The 20,472-nt window shown below is 38.0% G+C and overlaps 2 protein-coding genes across 6 annotated transcripts in view; one reads left to right on the top strand and one right to left on the bottom strand.

Annotated features, from left to right (window-relative positions):
* The window catches only part of MTMR7 (myotubularin related protein 7), a 51,648-nt gene extending 48,663 nt beyond the window's left edge, over window positions 1-2,985 (top strand). For all 4 annotated transcript variants that reach the window (XM_065837762.2, XM_071807543.1, XM_065837760.2 and 1 more), the window contains one exon: window positions 212-2,985. In XM_065837762.2, the coding sequence (XP_065693834.2) occupies window positions 212-571 (360 nt within the window). In that variant the 3' untranslated portion in view covers window positions 572-2,985. The remainder of the gene's footprint in view (window positions 1-211) is intronic.
* A 5,145-nt stretch (window positions 2,986-8,130) lies between these two features.
* On the bottom strand, window positions 8,131-20,456 carry VPS37A (VPS37A subunit of ESCRT-I). 2 transcript variants are annotated; one of them, XM_065837622.2, is made up of 12 exons: window positions 20,255-20,455; window positions 16,410-16,484; window positions 15,439-15,553; window positions 14,475-14,575; window positions 13,324-13,540; window positions 12,268-12,338; window positions 10,807-10,934; window positions 10,656-10,714; window positions 10,500-10,568; window positions 9,867-10,010; window positions 9,093-9,173; window positions 8,131-8,862 (listed from the first exon to the last, which is right to left on the bottom strand). In XM_065837622.2, exons 1-11 carry the CDS (start codon window positions 20,380-20,382, stop codon window positions 9,093-9,095), a joined length of 1,188 nt encoding a protein of 395 aa, XP_065693694.1. In that variant the 5' UTR covers window positions 20,383-20,455; the 3' UTR covers window positions 8,131-8,862. The 2 variants fall into 2 exon arrangements, with proteins under 2 accessions (XP_065693694.1, XP_071663646.1); XM_071807545.1 differs by lacking the exons at window positions 10,656-10,714; window positions 10,807-10,934 and having other exon boundaries at window positions 10,500-10,596; window positions 20,255-20,456.
* Window positions 20,457-20,472: the final 16 nt, after the last annotated feature.

Raw genomic sequence — 20,472 nt, 5'->3', positions numbered from 1 at the left:
AGAAGGCTGCTGTAATTGAGCTTTGGTTTGTGATAAATTCTACACTCTTCATACACTATAAATGCAAATAGGCAGTTTAAGGGGCTTGGGCTCTGAACTTAGTTTATTTTCTTCTTTTATTTATTTTTTTTTTTAAGGCAAAGACCAAAGACATCAGAGTGTGTCCATGTAATACACCCTGGTTTGTTGGTTTTTTTTTTTTGAATTTCAGAGGCTGGCGAATCTTCAGAAATCACAATTAAATGGTAATAAAGTCAAGAGTAAGCAACAAGACCGAAACAAACAGCCAGGGCTTTCTACGTCCAGCAACAGCTTAGCTAACACTCCCCAGGAGTACAGCAACGACCTGAAATCATTCCCATCCCGCAGCCCTTCACAAGGGGATGAAGATGATTCAGCCCTGATTTTGACACAGGACAACCTGAAAAGCTCTGACCCCGACCTCTCAGCAAACAGTGACCAGGAGTCTGGTGTGGAGGACTTAAGCTGTAGGTCCCCAAGTGGGGGTGGCTGCTTGCCCAGTGAAGACAGCGGCAAGGATTCAGACGAGGCCGTATATCTGGCAGTCTGAAATACCTTCACAACAGCAAGGATCCCGGTGAAGTTGACTCTTTCACAATCTGGAATGACATCTTTTCACCAGATGAAGGAATGGGAACAGTCTGTGGCCTAAAGAAATAATCCAAAGAAAGGGAACTGTGCAATTGTGTAAGTAACGATCTAAGCAGAACAAGCCATCATTAGTCCTATGACATAATGCTAAAGAAAGGTAATATCTGCTGTTATATTTAGTTAAGCCAGTGTGGCGTTTAATTTTATCAGTGCTGTACATAATTATTCCTTACTTTGTACATTTCCATCATTATTTATTGTACAATTTTACAAAGATTCCAAAGGGCTCTCTTAGGCATAGGGACAAGGTTGAAGATTAGTGTTAGTCTTACTGGTGAATCAGTCAAAACTTAGGTTTGTAGAGCTCTTTTGTCTTCAGACATATTCTGTATATTATCCATTTTTGTTTGTTTGTTTTAATGGGAGGTGTTAGATTTTGGAGTCCAACAATTATTTTGCATATTCTCTTACCAGAATCCTTTAAGGCAATGCAAAACTAAAAAACAGACATGCTTGCTTAGGGGAGAAATGAAGCTTTGATCCTGCAAAAACACCCTTTGGTAAGCAGCTGCTGCTGCTGCATGTGAATGCAACCCATGTGTACTCAAGTCTGAACCAATGTTGAAAGTTCAGTAGTTTCTGTGATCAAGTCTTCAAGAATACAACAATACTTACAAAGCCTTTGTGGTAAAGGATCCCTTTATAATTAAAGGTACATTAGGCAGTATACTCTAGCCTCTTGATGTTTTTTCTCAGATTTTTTTTTTATTTTATTTTACCCTTGTTCCAACCAACCCATAAAGGTAAAATTCTGAAGGTAATAAACCCCTGAGTTCTCCAGCCTATTTTGACTCTTACTTGAGAATGTTTTATTTGGGCAGGAGTGAGGTACATATACAGTAGAGGTAACAGAGAGCCCAAAATCACTTACAAAAAAATCGCTTATGAAAGCATCACTCCAAATTCAGAATTAAAGGAAGGTTATGTTCATGAAGGAACTGTCATAAAGAATATTTCTTCCAAATCTTATTATTAAAAATAAACCAACCACAATCAAAGTTGTTTGTTTGTTTGTTTTATCCTCACACAAAATTTCCTTCGTAGTATTTCCCAACCTGAGCAGCACATGGCAGTGCTATTTTAAGAAAGACTGATTCACCACAACAGGAAGTTTAATCTTGTTCGGTTTAAGCATTTTCATGGTTTTTAAGAGAAGTAATAGCTTTCATAATCATAGGCAGGGAGGTAAACTACTGGAAAAATGTTTAAAATCTGGGATGTTTTGAAACATTACAAAGGCCTCCATACCAGGATGTAATTCTTCCAAGTTTTTTGTTTGTTTATTTTGAATTAAAGCAAGCCATTAAAAATATAACTCACATGGCTGTTTTTACCTGCTTGGAAACAATGTGGTATTGAACTTTAGTAAAGCAAAGCAGGAATAATGTAAGTAAGTTTACTTTGACTGCATTTCATACTACTCCTTCAAATAGAGACTTACAGGCAGAATTAAATGATATAAATATACCTCAATTTAGAAGCTTTAGATTTTATTATTCGGTCTGCTTTTATGGAATTCTATCATTCTGTGATTCTATGAATAGCTTTTCATTCACTTCTATGAACTTACTCTATTAAAAATGGGTAGGTAAACCTCAGTATTATTAATATATCCTCTTAAGGGAGCTGCTGTCTTTGAACAAATAAATCAATTCTTATCAGCAAGATTTATCTCAGTGTTATACTGGAAAGACCAGATCCTCAATTTGATAAATCATTGTAGCTCAATTGAAATAAATACAACTATAACTTAGACTCTATTGAGAATTTAGCCTTCTGCTTTTTAATATTTATGAATTTTTTAATAAACACAATCCCTGATTTTAATTGTACTTTTAAAAATGTTTCATATTCTGAACATAACCTGTGAAATACATGGTATTAAAGGAGATTTTGAATGGATTTTCTCAAACTAAGAAACATGCTGCAGAGTCAGCAATGAAAACAAAACAAATATTCTGCCTAAAAATGAGTTTGGAAATGAGCAATATTATTGCAGATCTTTAAAATGTGAAATTGTGTATGATGGTATTGTGTTCTATTAGACATGTCTAGATATAAATGCAAAACAGGAATATATGCAAATTCAAAGCACTGTCTTCATGTCGCTTATGCAACTCCTTGTAACTCACTTTACAACCAAAATATTAACATATTAATATTTTATATTAAGCCTTTGCTTAGCAGCCTTCTGTGACGTGTCTTTCCGTACCTGGAATTTTGCATTAGCTACTACTGTTTTCACTGTATGTATGTATTTGTGGCATATTAGCCTGCTGAGAAGCACTACCAAATAAACACTTGGGTCATTTAGCGTTATCTCACACTGGTGAATGAAATCAAGGTTTGCTTTCCCAATTTTTGTAATTCAACTCTCAATCAAATCAAGGGATTTTTGTATATTCCCTACTTCAATACTTGAATTCAGTAGTTTAAGCTATGGAGACTGATAACCAAGAAAACTGAGGCACTGTCATCTGAGTTAATAATATGGGAACGTGTTACACTCTGCCCCCCACTCCTTTTTTTTTTTTAGGGAATTTGAAACAAAAAGCATGAGAAAACCACACTATGAACTACATTGATTTCTTGTAGCCTTGTGGGGATCTTCCCTCTGCTGCAAATCCTTGAAACTTTGGCATGAGCCCACTGTAATTTGAAATAAGACACACATTTTTGTGGTGTAATTTTAGCCTCACTAAGTTCAGGCTGTTGTTTAGTATGAAAATATGCATCTAAAGGACACTGGCAACGGCAATGGGATCAAAGAGCTGAAGTTTTCTCTACAAAAGATCACCATCTGAAGGACAGAAAGAACTGGCTGCTTTTATTGGTAGCTCTATACAAGACACAAAGGTGGTAAAACTGGTGATGGATTCTGAAAAGCTGAGAAATAAAATTAAAAAGTTGGATGGTACAACTTACACCTGAGAACATGAAAGGACGGAAAAAGAGGAAAGAAAAAAAAAAACGAGGGAAGCAGGGAAGGAAAGCTCTGTAAAATTAGCAGTAAGGCAAGGAACCACATACTCTGAAGACAGGGGCTAGCCAGAGCACCAGTTTACATAACATGACATGTTTGATGACAAACGAATAACAATAAAAACCCAGCAACCAGCAGGTAGCCTTTGCAGTGAGGATGAGCATTTCATCACTGCTGACCAGCTAACTTGGTGCTTTTCTGTGGACAGTGCCCTGACCTGCACACAGAGTCCTCAAGTTTATCACAAACACTGCAGCTGAGGCAATGGCCTGCTTCTATGTGTAAACTGAAGGCTGCATGTAGCTTTTAGGTTGGCTGGTCACTCTTACACTCTGTAGCATAGACACAGGTAAACACCACAGTGACTGAAAAATCCTCCAAGGACAGGTAAGACACTGACGATTCATTTGGGAAGGCAGGAACATGTGTGAGGAAAGTTAAAAGTAGGTCAACTTATCATGATACTATGATCAGTGAAAATTCTGCCAAAGATCTAAGGCCGAGTGTACAGCAAACACCAAATTCAGAGAGGCCAGAAACATTGCCAGAGTGGGGTGAAGAGAGGGAAAGGTAAAGTAAGCATTCAGCTTCACATGTATCATTTGAATTGCCAGTAAAACACCTGGAGATAGCAAATCAGACCATGTTAAATCCTGAAATAAAATTTAATGGTGTTTTAATACAAATCATTCTGGGAAGAAGCTAATAGGTTCACCAGACTCACTGTGACTGAATTCAAGCAAGGACTCATTTTTAAGTCTGCTGGTTGTCAAGATGATTCAGATCAATTTATTCTGTTTCTAAAAACCAAATAACACAGAGTTCTTTATGTTAAGGTATTCCCTTATTATTGAGATACAAGCTTTCTTTGCAGCTTAGTACTACATATAAATTTGATTGCTACAGGTATCTGACCAAAACAAGACATTTACCTAAGCAGTAGTCAGAGATGCAATATGGGTTTTTGAAGCCCATTTTAGTGCAGGTGGCTCCAGGAGTTACTGCTGTTAAAAGGGTTAAACAGGAAAAGCTCAAACCACAACACAAAGATTATTTGTTTGAGTCACTTACTGCATCCAACACAATTCTGTATCCACCCAACAAGTCCTGCAATGCCCAAGTCTATCTGTAAGCTGGACAATTACAAAATGCATTAAGTATCCCAAAGCCTTTATTTGTAAGTTTAACATATTACAGTATTTACTGTTCAGAATAACATACACAATAAGGCTGTGAGAACTGACTTAACTTTGTTGCCAGAGTTTTAATTCAGTTTTACCTGAAGGTCTCTTGAATCTCTCTTTTAGAAAGATCTGTCCTAGTCTTTGAAGGGAGCAGTAAGATATTGAACAGAAACAAGACTGGAAGATTTCTAACTTTCACATTTGGTCAAGGTCCAAAGTGGCAAAGCTGCAGGAGTATGTACAGAGCAAACAACAGAATGATAGTGGGTCATTTGATACTGCTTAGAACTAACGTTACTGCAGTCTCTTGCTTGTAGTGGTGGCTAGCATAGCTGTATATACCTGACAAGCCCAGTCTTTCAGAAAGGTTTGCATGTCAAACACACTATGAAATCTAGGAAAACTTTCTAAGTGCCAGCAGAATGTACTATTAACACCAGTTGTATACAAGATCACCATAAAATGAAACCTACTTAATTTCAGACTTGTGTTTTAAAATGTCTCTGGTCTGCAATACCATCAGTTACAATTGCTATGTGGATAATTCAGTTCTGTATTTAAGTAGTTACTTGACTCAGGTAGGAACAAAAGGCCTAAACTCAGCTACAGATAACATTTAGCAGTAAGATTAGATATTAAAATTAGGCAAAACCCAGACTCAATTAGCAGCTACAATACATCTCCAGCCCAAACTACCGCAACACCAGAGACAAGCCACCTCCTTACTCTTGTGTTTCTTGCTCATTTATTTCACTTTTTCACTTGGAACACGTCAGCATGAGCATGACACAGCGCAAGGCTTGCCACAAACAAGTCACTGTATGTAGCCTGTTATTCCAGATTGCTTAAAAACTCACTTGACACATTTCAAGAGATTTTAGAATATGCATCTATCAGCAGCTGCCATTCTCTTACACTTCATAGGGCACTGTTTAAAGCTGGATTCACACCTACATGCCACATTTCAGCAAAATAAGGTAAGTAATGTGCTTAACAGTGAACTACCAGCATGCTAGAAGCCAAAAAACCCAACTCTGACAGAGTGTTATTAGTGTTCTAAGTCTTCTGGTCAAAGTATGAAGACTGCCTATAAGTAAAAATGTTTGCATTGGCACAACCAGTGTAGGACAAAATGAAAGGAAAAAAACAAACAAAAACCAACAACCAACCAAACACACACACTCAAAACCACAACAAAACAAAACGAAAAACCAACCGAACAAAAAGCGCACAACAACAAACAAAACCAAAAAACCCAACAGAAACCAGCAGCAGGATGGTTCGTCCTTTAAGGGCCAGAAACAGGCTGGCCATTCCTGCGTGTGACAAGATACCTGTAGCTGACCCCGTATACCATTGTTGAATACAGAGACTTCTGTGCTTCTTTTCTAGAGGATGGGTTTGTGACTGCAGAAGGGGCTAAAAAATAGGGGGAAAAAAATCCTAGGAGTATGAACAAAGATATGAGAGAATAGAAAAAGCGAAAAAAGACAACCTTAAACTTCCATATCCCCAAACAAGAAACACTGTACTAAGAACTTGCATTCAACAGTGACATTTTCTTCTAGACTCTCCTCCATTATCATCATCAGGACTCCACAGCGATGTCCTGAATTTGTAGATTTGCTCACAAAAGTAACACAAGAGAAAAAGCTGAATTGTTGAGAACTTGTACTCGTCTGGAAAGCAAATCCCCTGAAAGTGACCTGGCTAGAGAGTTCAGTCACAGTAGAGCACCACATTACACCAGATAACATTCAAGAGGAGGAGGCAGATGAGGACAAAAGTTTGTCATCCCATGCCATTATAAAATGTATAAAGAAAATACCAGCCCAACTCAGGAAGAGGACTGGATGTTTGGTCATCCGTTCTTTTCTCTGCTTACAAGCAAGAAACAACAACAACAAACCAGCCCTGTAGAGGATTGTATGTCTAGCCTTTAAGCTTGTTAGCAAGACATTCTGAAAAAGATCCAAAACAACTTGTGCACTCAGCACAGAAACAGGCAGAGTCTGCCAAAAAGGTAACACTCATTACTTAAATCTAACTTTTTCTCCAGAGCTGGAGAAATCACACTACTCAGGCACTTACGTCCAGAAGCACTTGGAAAACTACATGATCTCATTTTTAATTATGACTTTAGTTAGCACATGAGCAGAACTGCAGAACTGCTATGTTAATATACAAGCAGTATAATGCAGTCAAAGGAATTTTTTTTTTGCAAGAGGATACTCTAAAATTATTGCTTAACCATGGCATTTAAAACCCATTTATTTTTTCAGGCATCTAAATATCTTCTTTGATTTGGACCATAGTTCTATTTGCTTGGGATACCTAATCTCAGAATGTGGACCAGCTTTAAAAAGAAAAATGCCATAAAATACCAGCGAATAGATCATTTTTCCTGAAAGGCCGTATCTTAAGACAGACAACCACAGTACTGTAAAGTATGAAAGGGCTGAGATGAAAGCTGCATTTGAAGATTCACTAGCCTGTGGAAGACTTCTTGCACATAGTTTTTGTAACTCCAAGTTTACTCCCTTTTCTCCAATTCAGAAGAAATACACCTCATTGCATTTTGCTAGAAGAGCATCACATTTAGGAGTGACTGAAGATTAGTGATGCAGCAAAGAACTCACTTGGACGGACATGCTTTAGTTTGCAAGTTGAACTTCTGATGTTCCATGACCCTGTCTAGGCAACACATAGGTCGCGTCTTGGCTAAGAGTCTTATCTCCAGACGGCTTCCTGGTGAGAAAGCAGCAGGATTCCTGACAGATTACTTAATCAGTACTTTATCTTATTGATCTCTCAGAATTCCTTCTGTTCTTCTGGAACTTGACTCTCTCCATGAACACCTAACACACTGACAAGATTAAGAAAAAGAACGTGCCTTTTTACAAGAGCAACAGAGAACATACATGCATGTATTTAGAAGTTGTATTTTTCTCCTATAGAATACTGCACTTGGTCCTATTCATTCTCAGTAGATATATTCCCATCCTAAAAAGAAGTCAGCTCACCTGAGGTAAGATTCAGAGATTCAAAGGCAGAGTTAAGTCTAGCATCCAAATTCTATCACTGACCTTAACATAACACACTGTGCAAACCCAGCTAAATTAGTTTTTCTTCCTTAAAATTAGGAAAAAATAACTGCTACTTCACAGAGAACTAATTTTTGTAAAGTGCTTTTGAGTTCCTCGCATGACGAAGATATTCATATTGCATAAAACAGAAACTGGCAGGTGACCTGATTATTTCTCCTTTAAGTAAAAATATATGAAAATGAAATTGTTTCATGAAAATTGTTTTTAATTACAGTGGTAGGTATCAAGCCACTCCTGAAATCAAGTGCATCAGTGCTACCAAGAAACATACCAAACCTATGCAGAGATCATTTATTCTGATTCCCATGTAATTTGTTCCAACATACCCTTTGCTTAATGCAAACCTACTTCTTCAAAACACAATACAGGCTATACTTAGTTTTGTATTATTACTTAGAAGTAAAAAATCTTGTTCTTAACCATTTTGGCTTCAGGAAACGACAGCTCGTGAATCCATTGTCCATCTCAGATTATGAACTTCTTCGGTTTCCAAAGCCCTATCATCATTTATCTCAAACTCTTCCATAGATCAAGCCAAATCTATGTGTAAAGTTCAAAATACAAAAGATATGAATTATGTTTTTATAAAAAAATGTAAAAAGCTAGTCAAAATTACATGTGTAGATATTTAATCTCTGAAGAATGGAGTATAGCAGCAGGAACTTAAATATAGTAAGAACTATCAACAATAAATACAGGAAATTAGTGCAAAGATTGAATAGAAGGATTCTTGAGTACAATGAGAATATAAAGAGACATTCTAATTTGTACAAAAAACATCCCAACTCTGTATACAATTTCTTCTATAAATACAAGCACATAAGATGAAATGCTTATTTGCAAATAATAGTCATTAAAAAGTGTGCTTCACTGGGTTTTTCACTTATTCTCTTGGCAGGTGTAGTTTGCAGGAAGTCTGTAAAGACAAATTTCCATAATTAGAAGTTTTTAATTCCTTCAGAAGTTATGTTTCAAATACAACCAACAACAGATTCAGTACATACTTGATTTCCACAGAAAGCATTGTTAGAACACTAAGTATTGTAACAAATCCATTTGCAGTTGGCAATTCCTAAGTGGGTGACAATGATGTAAATTATTTAAAAACAAAAATAAATCACCACAAATATTAAACCAGCAGTTTACCTATAGCGGAGCATGAAATTGGCTGTGCATTGCTATTGCCTGTTGAAGTTTTTCCTCTTTGGCTCGTCTACAGTGGCAGAGCTACAAAACAAGACATAGGAAGAAAGAGTTTTGAAAAGAATTTTTTATAACGCATACTACAGTTTCTCTTCAATGATTTAGCAGCTTCGCAGGCTCTTTTAAAAAGGAAAACCCTGAGAACCACTCTCCCTCCAAGCTTCTGGCTGAACAACTGTCTATATTGATAACATATTTCACCCACAACTGCTTACAAGAGAAACGCATTTATTACACATCTTTAAAGAAAGGCACTGGTAAGTTCTCTTGTCACAGTATGAGCAAGAATGGTGGCCTTTGAACTTCAATTACTTATTTGGTGATAGGTATCAACAGAATAATTAGTTTAACAAGTTTAATAAATTGAACATTAAGGCTGCTTAATATGTCATTCTATGTCAACTTACCAAATTAAAATTATCCAAGTATCTATCTTTCTGATATCTACATAGGATACAGAAGAAAGTGGCACAAAAATACCTGCAACCACATGGGACTAGGGTCTAATATATGAGACCTTTGCAGTCCTGTCTTGAAAATATGTGCCTTCAGAATGCAGATTGTATTTTAAATAGACTGAAGCCACTTAGAGATGTATTTTTCTTTTGTTGGAGCTTACTGAAGCACTGTTCTGTATCACAGGAGCGCTCTAAGTCTTAAATTTATTCACTATGTGTTGTATATCTCTCAGATCAGAATGACTTGTATATTACATACCGTTCTCTTTTCCATGAAACTACTAAGAAAGTCATCTATTTCTGTTTTGCCTTCCAAGAAGTCTTCTGCAATAGTGTCAGATTCCTCTTCAGCTTCATGAGCAGCTACTTTAAGTCTTGCTTGCAGAGCACTTGGACTGCAACTCTAAGAAAATAAAAACACTTATGTGATATTAAACTGTCCATTAAAACTTACATTTCCAAGAAGAAAATTAAGTGACTATATAAATATGGGATATATGAAATAGAACAAAACTATTACATAAAAACTTAAGTGCCTAGATGAAGCTTCACCTCCAAGAAACAGCATAACTTGTTAAATTGGAAATGATTCAACCCAGGGTTGTACTTAAGAACAGCTCTAAATGCTCATCACACTCCCTTCTTCCAACTTTGCTTCTGTTCTAGTGTCAAAAAAACCACCCAACCCAAAACCACAGTCGTGCAGTCATAACACTGTTTTGCTTTCAAACTGTTTGGTACTTCATCCTATTTTATTTCAAACCTGATGTGAATCTATTTCATACAAAACTAGAGCTCAACCAAGAGACTATTCTTTGTGGATAAAGATACAAATCACAACTTCAGTTTTAGTGAAGTATTCTTAAAGGATAATACGATATAGAGATTATACCTCACTAAGTTCATGCTGTCTTTGCATCTTTTTTTCAAAGGCTGCTTTCATCTGTGTGAGTTGCTCATACTGGAAGACAAAAATGACTGTTTTACTCCTGAAAAAACCAGAATATTACAATTACTATTTCTGAAAAAGATTTTATTGTTCACTTACTTTATCCAAGACCATCTGTCTTTTTGCCTCAAGACTAGGCTCCAGCAACAAGTTCTTTTCTGTAAAATAAAGTCACTATTACTACTTTTTTAAAAGGATTCAGTTTGTATAACAGAACAGAGCGACAGATGCTAATGTTTTGACATCTTACTTGCCAGCTCCTCAATGCTTTTCACTAACTCAGCTCTATCAGTAATGACTTGCTTCAGTTGTGGTAGAGTCACAAATTGTTCCAGTAACATTTCCTCTTGCTCATTCATATTGGTCAGCTGTGATATACTACATTCAAACAGAAAGAAAGAAGACTTAAAGCTAACAGCAAATACCATGTGTAGAGTTACTTGTTTCTGCCAAAAGACAAAAGTTTGAGGCATTCATTGGGACTTAACAGATACATGACACTTGACCACTAATTTTTCTGCAGCACTAGGCTTAAAAAGCAGTGTGTTAAAAGCCTTACTTGCCTATAAAGTGTTTTTTTAATGCTAATGTAACAGATTGACCTTGGCCAGCTACCAGACACCCACCCAGCTGGTCTCAGTCCTTCTCCCCAGACTACCCAGACATTGCCACCTACACCCAGAAGAGCTCCTCAGCACAGCTGGAATGCTATCTGTGACTTTACCACCAGAATAATCCTGGAATTTTAAACCAGTCTTCCTGGAAGGACCCAACTTGATTAGAAAGTTTTGTTTAAACAAACAAATTGTACTTCCCCCCCACCCCGCAAACCTCCTAATTGTCTGCTACATAATAAGGATACGGCTAGAATTTACAGCTGATTTAGCTAAATTAAACAGGCTCTTAAGAAGGTGTCAGGGGAAACAAACAAACCAACCCAGAAGTCGTTCTTGCCAAAGGTCTTCTCCTTTTCGCAAGGACAGACTGAAAACTCACTGAACTATGACACTACCATGAAGATGTGAGATGAGAAAGAAATCAATCTCCTAAAAGTCTTTCAGAATTAGTAGGTAATTTGTAATCTATTTAATCTCCGATAACTGATCAAGGAGGCCATCTCATTAGATCTGAGCAAATTGCTGGGAACAATAACCAATAATTTTTTTTAAAAATTGTGACAAGATATGCTTTTGATGCAAATCTTTGTATAATATGTATGTGAAGTATGTAGATGTGGAAGTGATTTTCATTGGGACAGCTGGCACATCTACCACCTGGATTTATCTAAGCCAAACCCCCTTACCTGTGGTGAGCTGCTCATCAAGTAGTCTATTTGCAAACCATTTTTAAATCCATTTCCCTGTCCTCTTTCCTCCTTCAAAAGTTACGCTTAGTGTATTAGTAGAAATCAAGTCCCTGGTGAGGCCCCATAAGACAGCAGAACACTGACAGTTAGAAAAAGTAAAAATAAATGCACTTTTTCCTGGTGTTGAATTCCAAGGTACTGCTCCTGCTGAGAAAACCCTAAACAAGCACCACATTTGAACACAAGGCTGGCTCTACAATGTTGGTAAGAGGTAGGTCTCCTATTTATAATTTCTACAAAAACCTTTCAGTGATGCATACAGACTTTTGAGAAAAAGCAAATACAGACCAGCAGTAATTGCCTTTTAATAGCTATGGAAAATTTTGCTACCTTCTGAAAATTTACCTCAGTTCTGAAAGTTCTGGAAAGGTATCAGGAACATCAGGCATCTTGTAAGTACATCCATTCTGGCCCACCTAAATAGAAGTTTAGAAAAGCTTAGATTTTTGAAGAGAAATTTCTTGTTATTTAACCTGATTAACCCAAAACCAGATGAGTATTTGCCAGTAACAAAAAAAGCAGGAAAGCACTAAGAAGTAGTAGCACTAGTTACTGAACAGAAGATAACTCAACCATGGCAACAAAATACCTGGGGATGTTTGGGAAGGTGTGTCATAAAAGATGAGTCAATTTTGGAGGAAAATAATACTGTTTTGCTATGTCCTCCTTTTGACAACAGGTAGATGACCCAGGAAACACATGGGAGCAGTTTAACTCAGGGAAGTGGGAAGAGAGAAAAGGATTGACATATTGATCTCTCTCATGTGGTTTTTAAACCTATAATCCCTTGCAAAAAAACTTCCTGGGCAAGGAAAAAAAAAGTCTGTCATCACAGAAGGCAGAAATTTTTAATTCTATAAAACAAGAAAAGTGCCTTTCGAGATGAAGAAAGCTTTTGTTTCTGGAGACAAGATTTGACTAAAGACTAAACATTTAGATGTAAAGTTCTTGGAGAATATTCAAAATAATCCTCCGAGTGCACCAGTGAGAGGGAGTTTTTAAGTACACACATACAATAACCCTGAAGAGAAGCTATTTGAAGCATGAAGCCGAGAAATAAATACTCTACACATAAAGGCTTGAGACTGCACATTGTTCTCACCTGATAGGTTCTGGGCAGGAAATCCCATATAGAGAAAAGGATCTCATTTTCTCTGGCTGGAGAAACAGTCACAGCTGCACTATGTATAAGTATATTCAAAGACATTTAGCATGGCACTAGTTTCACTAAAACTCAGAAAGATTAACTTGTTGCTCTGACTCCAAGTTCATTCTAAAAAACTTTCAATCAAAGCCAGAATAAAAGTTTCATCTTCCTAGCATGAGCAATGCCCTGTGCAGCCCTGAGGGAAATTATACTCAGAGTCCAAAAGCTTAAGCAGCAAAACTCAGTGTACAGACCTGAAGCACAGCTTCTGCTGTCGGAACAGGCAGTGGCAGATCAGCAATCAAGCCATAAGAGGGAGCAGCAGGCTTGTCTGCAGTGTAGCTCGAAGGAACTGCTTCAGCAACCGGCATGGCTGCCATTGTTCTGTTAGCTTCTTGAGGTGGGTATGGAGGAAGAAATGGAAACCCCTGAGGAGCATAAGGAGGCATTCCAGCTGGTTTGTTGAAAAGGCTAAAAACAAAGAAACAAACAAAACATGACCATGAGCAACCTACTGCTTACAGTACATTTCTAATAGTTTGAATTATAATTACTAGACCATATACAAAGACATAATATCGAATTTTTAAAACATCATAAATCTTGCATTTTCTGTTCTCACTTACTTCCAACATACTAAGTCTATTTTATGTCTTATACTCTACCATAATGTACAACTCCATTAAACTATATTATTGTAAAGCAGCCAAACGCACACTCACACTCTCAATTATAAGGAAACTATGTCTCAAAAATTTATGAGCACAAATTTAAATTGTTTCCATCTAAAAGTCCTTAGGATTGCACTCATGTCACACATTAATTGTTACTAATAGTATAGCATTTAAGAGCTTGAGCAACACACACATAACTACTTCTAAACAATATGAATGATTTTTTTTAAATTCCCAGCTACAGCTGCATCTAAACCCAGTATTGTCAGCCACAAGAACCATAGTTGTACTGATAAAGCTGTAATGTCTCAGACCACTTTTGCATATTTAATACAATTATTTAAATTGCACAATTTCTGTTGCACAACTGTGTAAGAGAAGCTGCTTCTAAGCCTGGGAGATCATGAACAGAATATAAGGAAGCATGACTGCTCAAATCATGATGTACAGCAAATTCAAGATTTCACCTGATAATGTAAATATTTATTCTTTTTCAAGAAAATAGAAGTTACATCAGCATGTTGATACAGTAACTCTGAAGAATCCTAGCGTTTCTTCTCAAAACAATCATGCCATCAAGCATGAAACTGTGCAAGTGTGGGAAATCTATGTCTCCCAAGTCATCCGCTACATTACTCCTGTTTCTGCCCTCCTAATATTTGGTTTCATCTCTTTTTAAAAATTGTAAGTTAATACACATAACTCCATTCATCATGTTAATAGATACTTACTATGGAAATGATGTTGAGCTAGGAGCCAGAACTGGAGGATTCTTCCAAAACTCATCCAGTAAGCTCTGAATGATTTTTCCAAGATCTGAGTGCATTGTAAACTGATAAAAACAAAACAAAAACTCAAAAAACTTATAGCAGCAAGATGTAGGAGAAAAATTATTCCTGGAATCCAACAGTTTCAAAACATGCTGAATTTGACTATGTATTATATCAACATAACAGTGCTCTAAGCTATTTCAGAGACATATCAGCTAATGTAAACTGTACTTACACAAGCTCCAAATAAAGTTATAAAGATACCCAAAACTGAACAGAAACTACAAGCATTTTATATGTTCCATTAACAATGGAGAATCAATGAAGTATAACATTTCTGATGCAAAACAAAAAAAATCCACCTTAGTTATCAAGTTACATTGAGGGTAAAAAAAAAATTATCAAGATTTAAGTCTGAGAAAAAAAGCATCATTAGTTGCATTCTAAAAAAGTCATAACACCACTCTACAAACAACAAAAAAACTACCACATCCTTGTTGGCAGAGAAAACAAAACAAAACCACCCAAACCCCAGCATATTAAAATCCTGCATATTAGAGCTAAAACCTTTACATCTTTTTAACAGGATTACAAGAAAAAGAACTATGTTACAGAACAATCTTAAATAATCCTTCTCCCTTAATTGGAATAGCTATAGAGAAACAAGAACTGTGCTATTGGTACTTAAAATAAAAGTGAAAGGAACCTTCTAAGCCATCATAACTTAAAATAATTTTAGATGTATGGAATACCAAACTCAGTAATGGTTGCAGTTAAAAAAAATTAGTCGTATACTGAACACTACTGAATTTTTATTTCCAGATCCCTGCTTTTTATCACCAGAAGTATTAGCAATGATCTAGTATGACATGTATTAAAATTGCTATCAACAGTAGATACATAGGAAGCTACAAATTATACATACGTTACTTATTAACGGACTGGTCACATATACTCCCTGCTTGTCCACCAAATGATGTCTCACAGGTGGAAAAACACTGATGACTGGTTTTTCCTGAGGAAACTGAGGTGGAAGCAAGCTGCAAATACAGGAACCATCATTACTACAGCTACATATCATAAAGTTTGCATAAGAAGGCTTCTTACGCAGAGAAAAAGTACTATTAATTACATAAACTTACTTTTCTATGAGATGAGTTATGGAGAAATACAGAGTGAAGCATACAAGAGGATTATCAGTTACAAAATTAGAAGTCAGACAGATTAGAATACTAGACTTCCACAGAACTGAAGAGAGCATTTAGTGGGCAAAACTGCAGTATAACAATGAAGCAATTATGTCCAGGGATAAAGAAAAAGCTGTAGCATAACAAGAATATTTTCTAATACAAATGCTATTACTACAAAGACAACGTAGTGTAACCTGCAAGAAAGTCAGGCAAGTTATCAGGTTAAAGCAATAGAAAACTTGTACACAGAATATCACCAATATTTGCCAGAGCAAAAGCACTCCCCAAAGTAAGTGCATAGAAAAAGTTACAATAAATCACTCAAGTTATGATCCAGAAGCTTCACTGGGGTAAGAGTTAGTACAAGGAACTACAGCAGATTAATAAACTACTAGTTAAGTTTTTCATCTGTAGGGGATTCAAAGTCATCAGAAACCCTAAAGTGTTTTCTCCTACTTACCTTCAACTAAAACCACACAGGTATCTTAGGAGCTGAGCACAGCAAAATACTGTTTTGCTTTCAGCTGACCATCTGCATCTTGTACAGAACTACTTTCACTCATATCAGCACAACTACTAATGTAAATCCAGGTTATAGTTCCTGAAATTAGTTATGAGATGGGAGCCATTTATGTTGTATTACTACTTTTTTCCAAGAACATTTTTTATTTTCAAGATGTGCATAGAGATATCTCACTCTACTTACATGTTAATATTAATTGTCAAGTTGTTTACAGTGAACGGCAGTCGATATTCCACATCTTTCTGAATTTCTGTAATGCTGTCAAAGAAGAAATTGTTAGCATCCAATTCATGGTCAATATAACACTCTAAAGTCTAAAAAAAGGCATGACCTCAGACTTTTGTATTTAGTTTAGCATTGACAAGCCTTGTAAGAATAAAATTTAAAGTGCTGGAGTGAGTCATTATGCTTCAGAATGCTATACTGGATACCAAGATTAATGTAAAAAATATTAGATTAAACTTTAAAACCTCATACATGATCACAAGCAATGGAAATAAAGGCAGAGAAATTATGCTACTGACTGATTTGACAATGATCTCAACTTATTTTTCTCTACTTACTGGCTTAACTTAAGACACAATACCAGTGATTTTTTTATATACTGATTTTATCTGATAAATCATTTACTTTGCCAAGGCACTACACCTGGTTCACAAGTATTGCTTTGCAACACTGCCTACAGATCAATATTTAAAACATACATTACACTAGACCTTCCTTAATAGATTAGCTTACTATTTAACAGTTGTTTTTTCCTCATGAACCAAGTTCTATGCACTTGCACAGATATTTTCAAGAACTATCTGGAGAAGAGCTACTTGCAGACACCTCCAAAAGCACTGAGTGAAGAAACGTGTATCTAATGAAATCCAATATGCCTGAATCCAAATTTGCTCCTCTTGTAACAGGTAAGTTCCTGAGAAAAATCTTTGAATCAGCTGCTTTAACAGGAAGTTGATTTCAACAGTCAAAGCACTCAGCTATCTGTATGCACAGCAAGACATTTTCGAAAGATGGCATCACGAAGAATGTGGAGAAGGAGGAGGATTAGAAGACTTAGCTCAGAAGCAGAACTTCCAGACAAAATGAACATACCTAAGCTAGGACTGAGAGAGAAAGCAGGGCAGAAAATAGTCTTCATCTTATAATGTCTCAATCAAAACACACTTAAAAAGCAGACTAGTTCCTCTTCCAAGTATTTTTCCTGCCTGCACCTTGTTAAGAGTATTCTTCTCCCTCATCTCTCTAAGGCTCCCTTATAAAGGGCAGGAACACAGCTCCAGTTGTGAATAATGGCACTGGGAGTTCCCAGAAAGCCTCTCTGTACCCAGCTTCAGAAATGTCCCTTCATCCATCCATCGCCAGGCATACTCTGGACAATTACTTCCTCAAAAACACCCAAAACATATTACCTGCAAATGTGTGTTAGGTGTACTGCTAGGAATGTTTTGTATCCCTCCAAAGCATTATTTGCATACAGAATTTAAAACTTTAGTTTTCAGAATTTCAGCAATAAATGGACTAAGACACAAATCTTGCTACACATCTTGCTTTCTGCAGTGCGACCTTATGCCTCTCACAGACAACTCAGAATCTGTTCTATTGGTGTGAAATCACACACGGTTTGAAGAAATTCTCAGGCATCCTCAGCACCAGAGAACTCAAATCAATTTAGTGCTTTAAAACAAAATGGAATCACCACCTCTTCATTCTTAACTGAAGGATTCTCCTTGGAATCTCTCATGCACATTCCTGCCCTGTAATCATCTGTCACTCATTTTAATAGCCTGCTACAAAATCCTTCTGAGAAGGGTATATAATTATATTCTACTGACATGCACAACCTATAGGAGCTGTGGAGGAAGAGGACAATAGGGAGAGAGAAACAAGAAATCCAGAATCTCACTGAGGTATCCAAACTGTTATAACCTCCTTTGGGCAAAAGCTTGAACCAATAAACTTAGTTGTCCCTTCCCCAAGTGGGAATGGGTATGCTGGAAAAATGGCATGTTCTTAACTTTGTCTAGAACAACAGCAAATGTAAGAAAACTGTTTTTTAAACATAAAAACTTTATTTCAAGCTCCCAACTTGTCAGGGATCCTGAACAGGAAGACTGACTACTGCAATGAAATTAAGATCACATATACCTGAGCTTTTATTACCTATGAAGACCAACCAAACTTACGTAACTTTGGAAACTACACCATGCACAGAATTTTGAGTATTTCAGGAAGGAGCAACTGGGATATGCATAAACGAACAATAAAATATACTTATCAGACAAAAAACCCCAAACACATTAGAACAGCATTCATTTAATTATTGCCTAGGAAACAACGTTGTTGCAATGCTTCCTGTGTATTCCTATCCTAAAGATTTGTGCTGGTGTGGAGTCCACAAGCAAGCACACCAGTCCTATCCCTCCCGCCCCCCAAAAAAACTTTTTCATAACTTCTACCAACTACAAACATCTTTTTAGAAGCACAGAATTCAAGACAGTTATTCAGATTAATTTGGTAATAAGAATCCATTACGAAAACGTTATGCTTTGGTAGAATCCACTCCTTCATTCACCTTTTTTTTTTTTTTACACCTATCCTCAAGGGAGATCAGGCAGGCCAGTTCACATTGTTGAAAGTTACATTTGATCAGCTACCACCTCCCCACTCCTTATCTCCATTCCTGCCTGCACTGCCCCTTCCCTCTCTGCATATGCTTGAAGTGGTGCCTGCACAGCAGGCAGTAAAACAGTTCCGTGAGCTGACCTTGACAAAAAATGATCACCTTTTCTGAGGACTTAACTTGGGGTTAGCTCACCTCTCTAGTAGAGAAAAAAATGGTAGAAATAAAAGGCTAAGTAAGGCCAGTCCAACAAAAACTTCTACTTAGATAAGCTGCTGCATACTCATGGAGACAGCTCCTTAGAAAAGTAATCCACCCTTCAAAAACAGTTGCGAAATTGGCTCTGAGCAGATTTAAGTTCAAGCAAGCAACAGTACTTAGTAATGCTGTCATACTTATGTCTACTGTGTGATAATTCAAAACATTAGGGTAGAGAGTGAACTGCAGTTATCAAAACTAGAAATAAAATCAGTTCCTCTTCCACTCCTCGCCTCAGTCTGACATAACTGAAAATATTATATTTTCTTTGTCTGGATGACTTTTGGAGGCTTCTGTCATTCTACTTCAACAGACATCCTGGGAAGAATGAACGCCTACATGTTCACAGAAAATATAACTTGAAATATATAAAGTGCAGATCTCCTTTTAAAAGATGATCAGGCAAAACTGATCAGCATACCGAAAAGCTAGAGCATCTCAAGATAAAGGAAAGTGTTTAACTCTAAAAAGTGTGGTTGTTGAACAGGAAAAAAACCACCTGCCTCCAGTGAGCACCTAAACAAGTTACTGAGGAACTGTCAGTTATCAGCAAGTTAGCACTATGCCTCAGAAAAACAGTTTGTAAAGCCAGTAGGCCTGCTACTGCTGACAAGACCACTGAGAGACATGGCTCCTTTATACCGTATGTCTTATTCTTAACTTTTAAAGAAATATGCTCCTACAACCACTTTATTCCATCACATGCAATAGACCTTAAAACCCATTAAATCGTTTAGCTGACCTTCCGGCACGGCAATCTCGGTCCGATGGCCCGGCCAAGCCACACGGACAAACCCCCGGCCACCGGGAAGGCCCAACCCCCCCGCCGTCCCGGCAGCAAATCTCGCTTTCGGTTCCCAGGTGCAACGTCCCGCCGCACCGCCCACACGGGTTTCTCCCCACCGCGGGCCTGCTCCCCACTGTCCTCCAGCCGCGCACCCGCGCCCCTGCCCCGGGGCCGCTCCCGTCCGGCCTGGGCTGCAGCCGGGCCGCACCGGGAGCGGACGGGGCGCAATCCCGTCCCTGGGTGTGCGTGCGGGGACACACGCCACCTTCCGAGGCGCGGCCCCAACTGGGGCTCCGGGCGGCGCCGGTCCCGCGTCAGCCCCCCTCCCCCGCCCCAGGCCCAGCCACGGCCACTCACGAGGCGTGGGCGCCGCGCAGGGACTCGATCTGCCGCTGCTTCTGCTGCTGGAGGCTGGTGCGGGCGGGCAGCGGCGCGGCGGGCGAGCCGGAGCCGCCGCCCTTGGCGAGGGGGAACAGCCAGTTCATGCTCCCGCGGCAGCGCCCGGCGGGCGCGGGGCACCGGCGGCTCCGCACCCCGGCCTCGCACCCTCGCGCATGCGCGCGGCGGCACCGCCT

The sequence above is a fragment of the Patagioenas fasciata genome, chromosome 4, assembly GCF_037038585.1.
Source record: "Patagioenas fasciata isolate bPatFas1 chromosome 4, bPatFas1.hap1, whole genome shotgun sequence".
NCBI classification, from domain to species: Eukaryota; Metazoa; Chordata; class Aves; order Columbiformes; family Columbidae; genus Patagioenas; species Patagioenas fasciata.
Note: the sequence above shows the minus strand (reverse complement) of the source record. Positions and strands in the feature narration are given on the sequence as shown.

Excerpts from the sequence above, each read along its gene's own strand:
- VPS37A (XM_065837622.2), bottom strand. The coding sequence starts at position 20,382 with ATGAACTGGCTGTTCCCCCTCGCCAAGGGCGGCGGCTCCGGCTCGCCC. Across the intron at positions 12,339-13,323 it reads CAGCAGAAGCTGTGCTTCAG|GTGGGCCAGAATGGATGTAC; the intron begins GTCTGTACACTG and ends ACTTCTATTTAG. Across the intron at positions 10,011-10,499 it reads GACAGCATGAACTTAGTGAG|AGTTGCAGTCCAAGTGCTCT; the intron begins GTATAATCTCTA and ends TTATTTTCTTAG.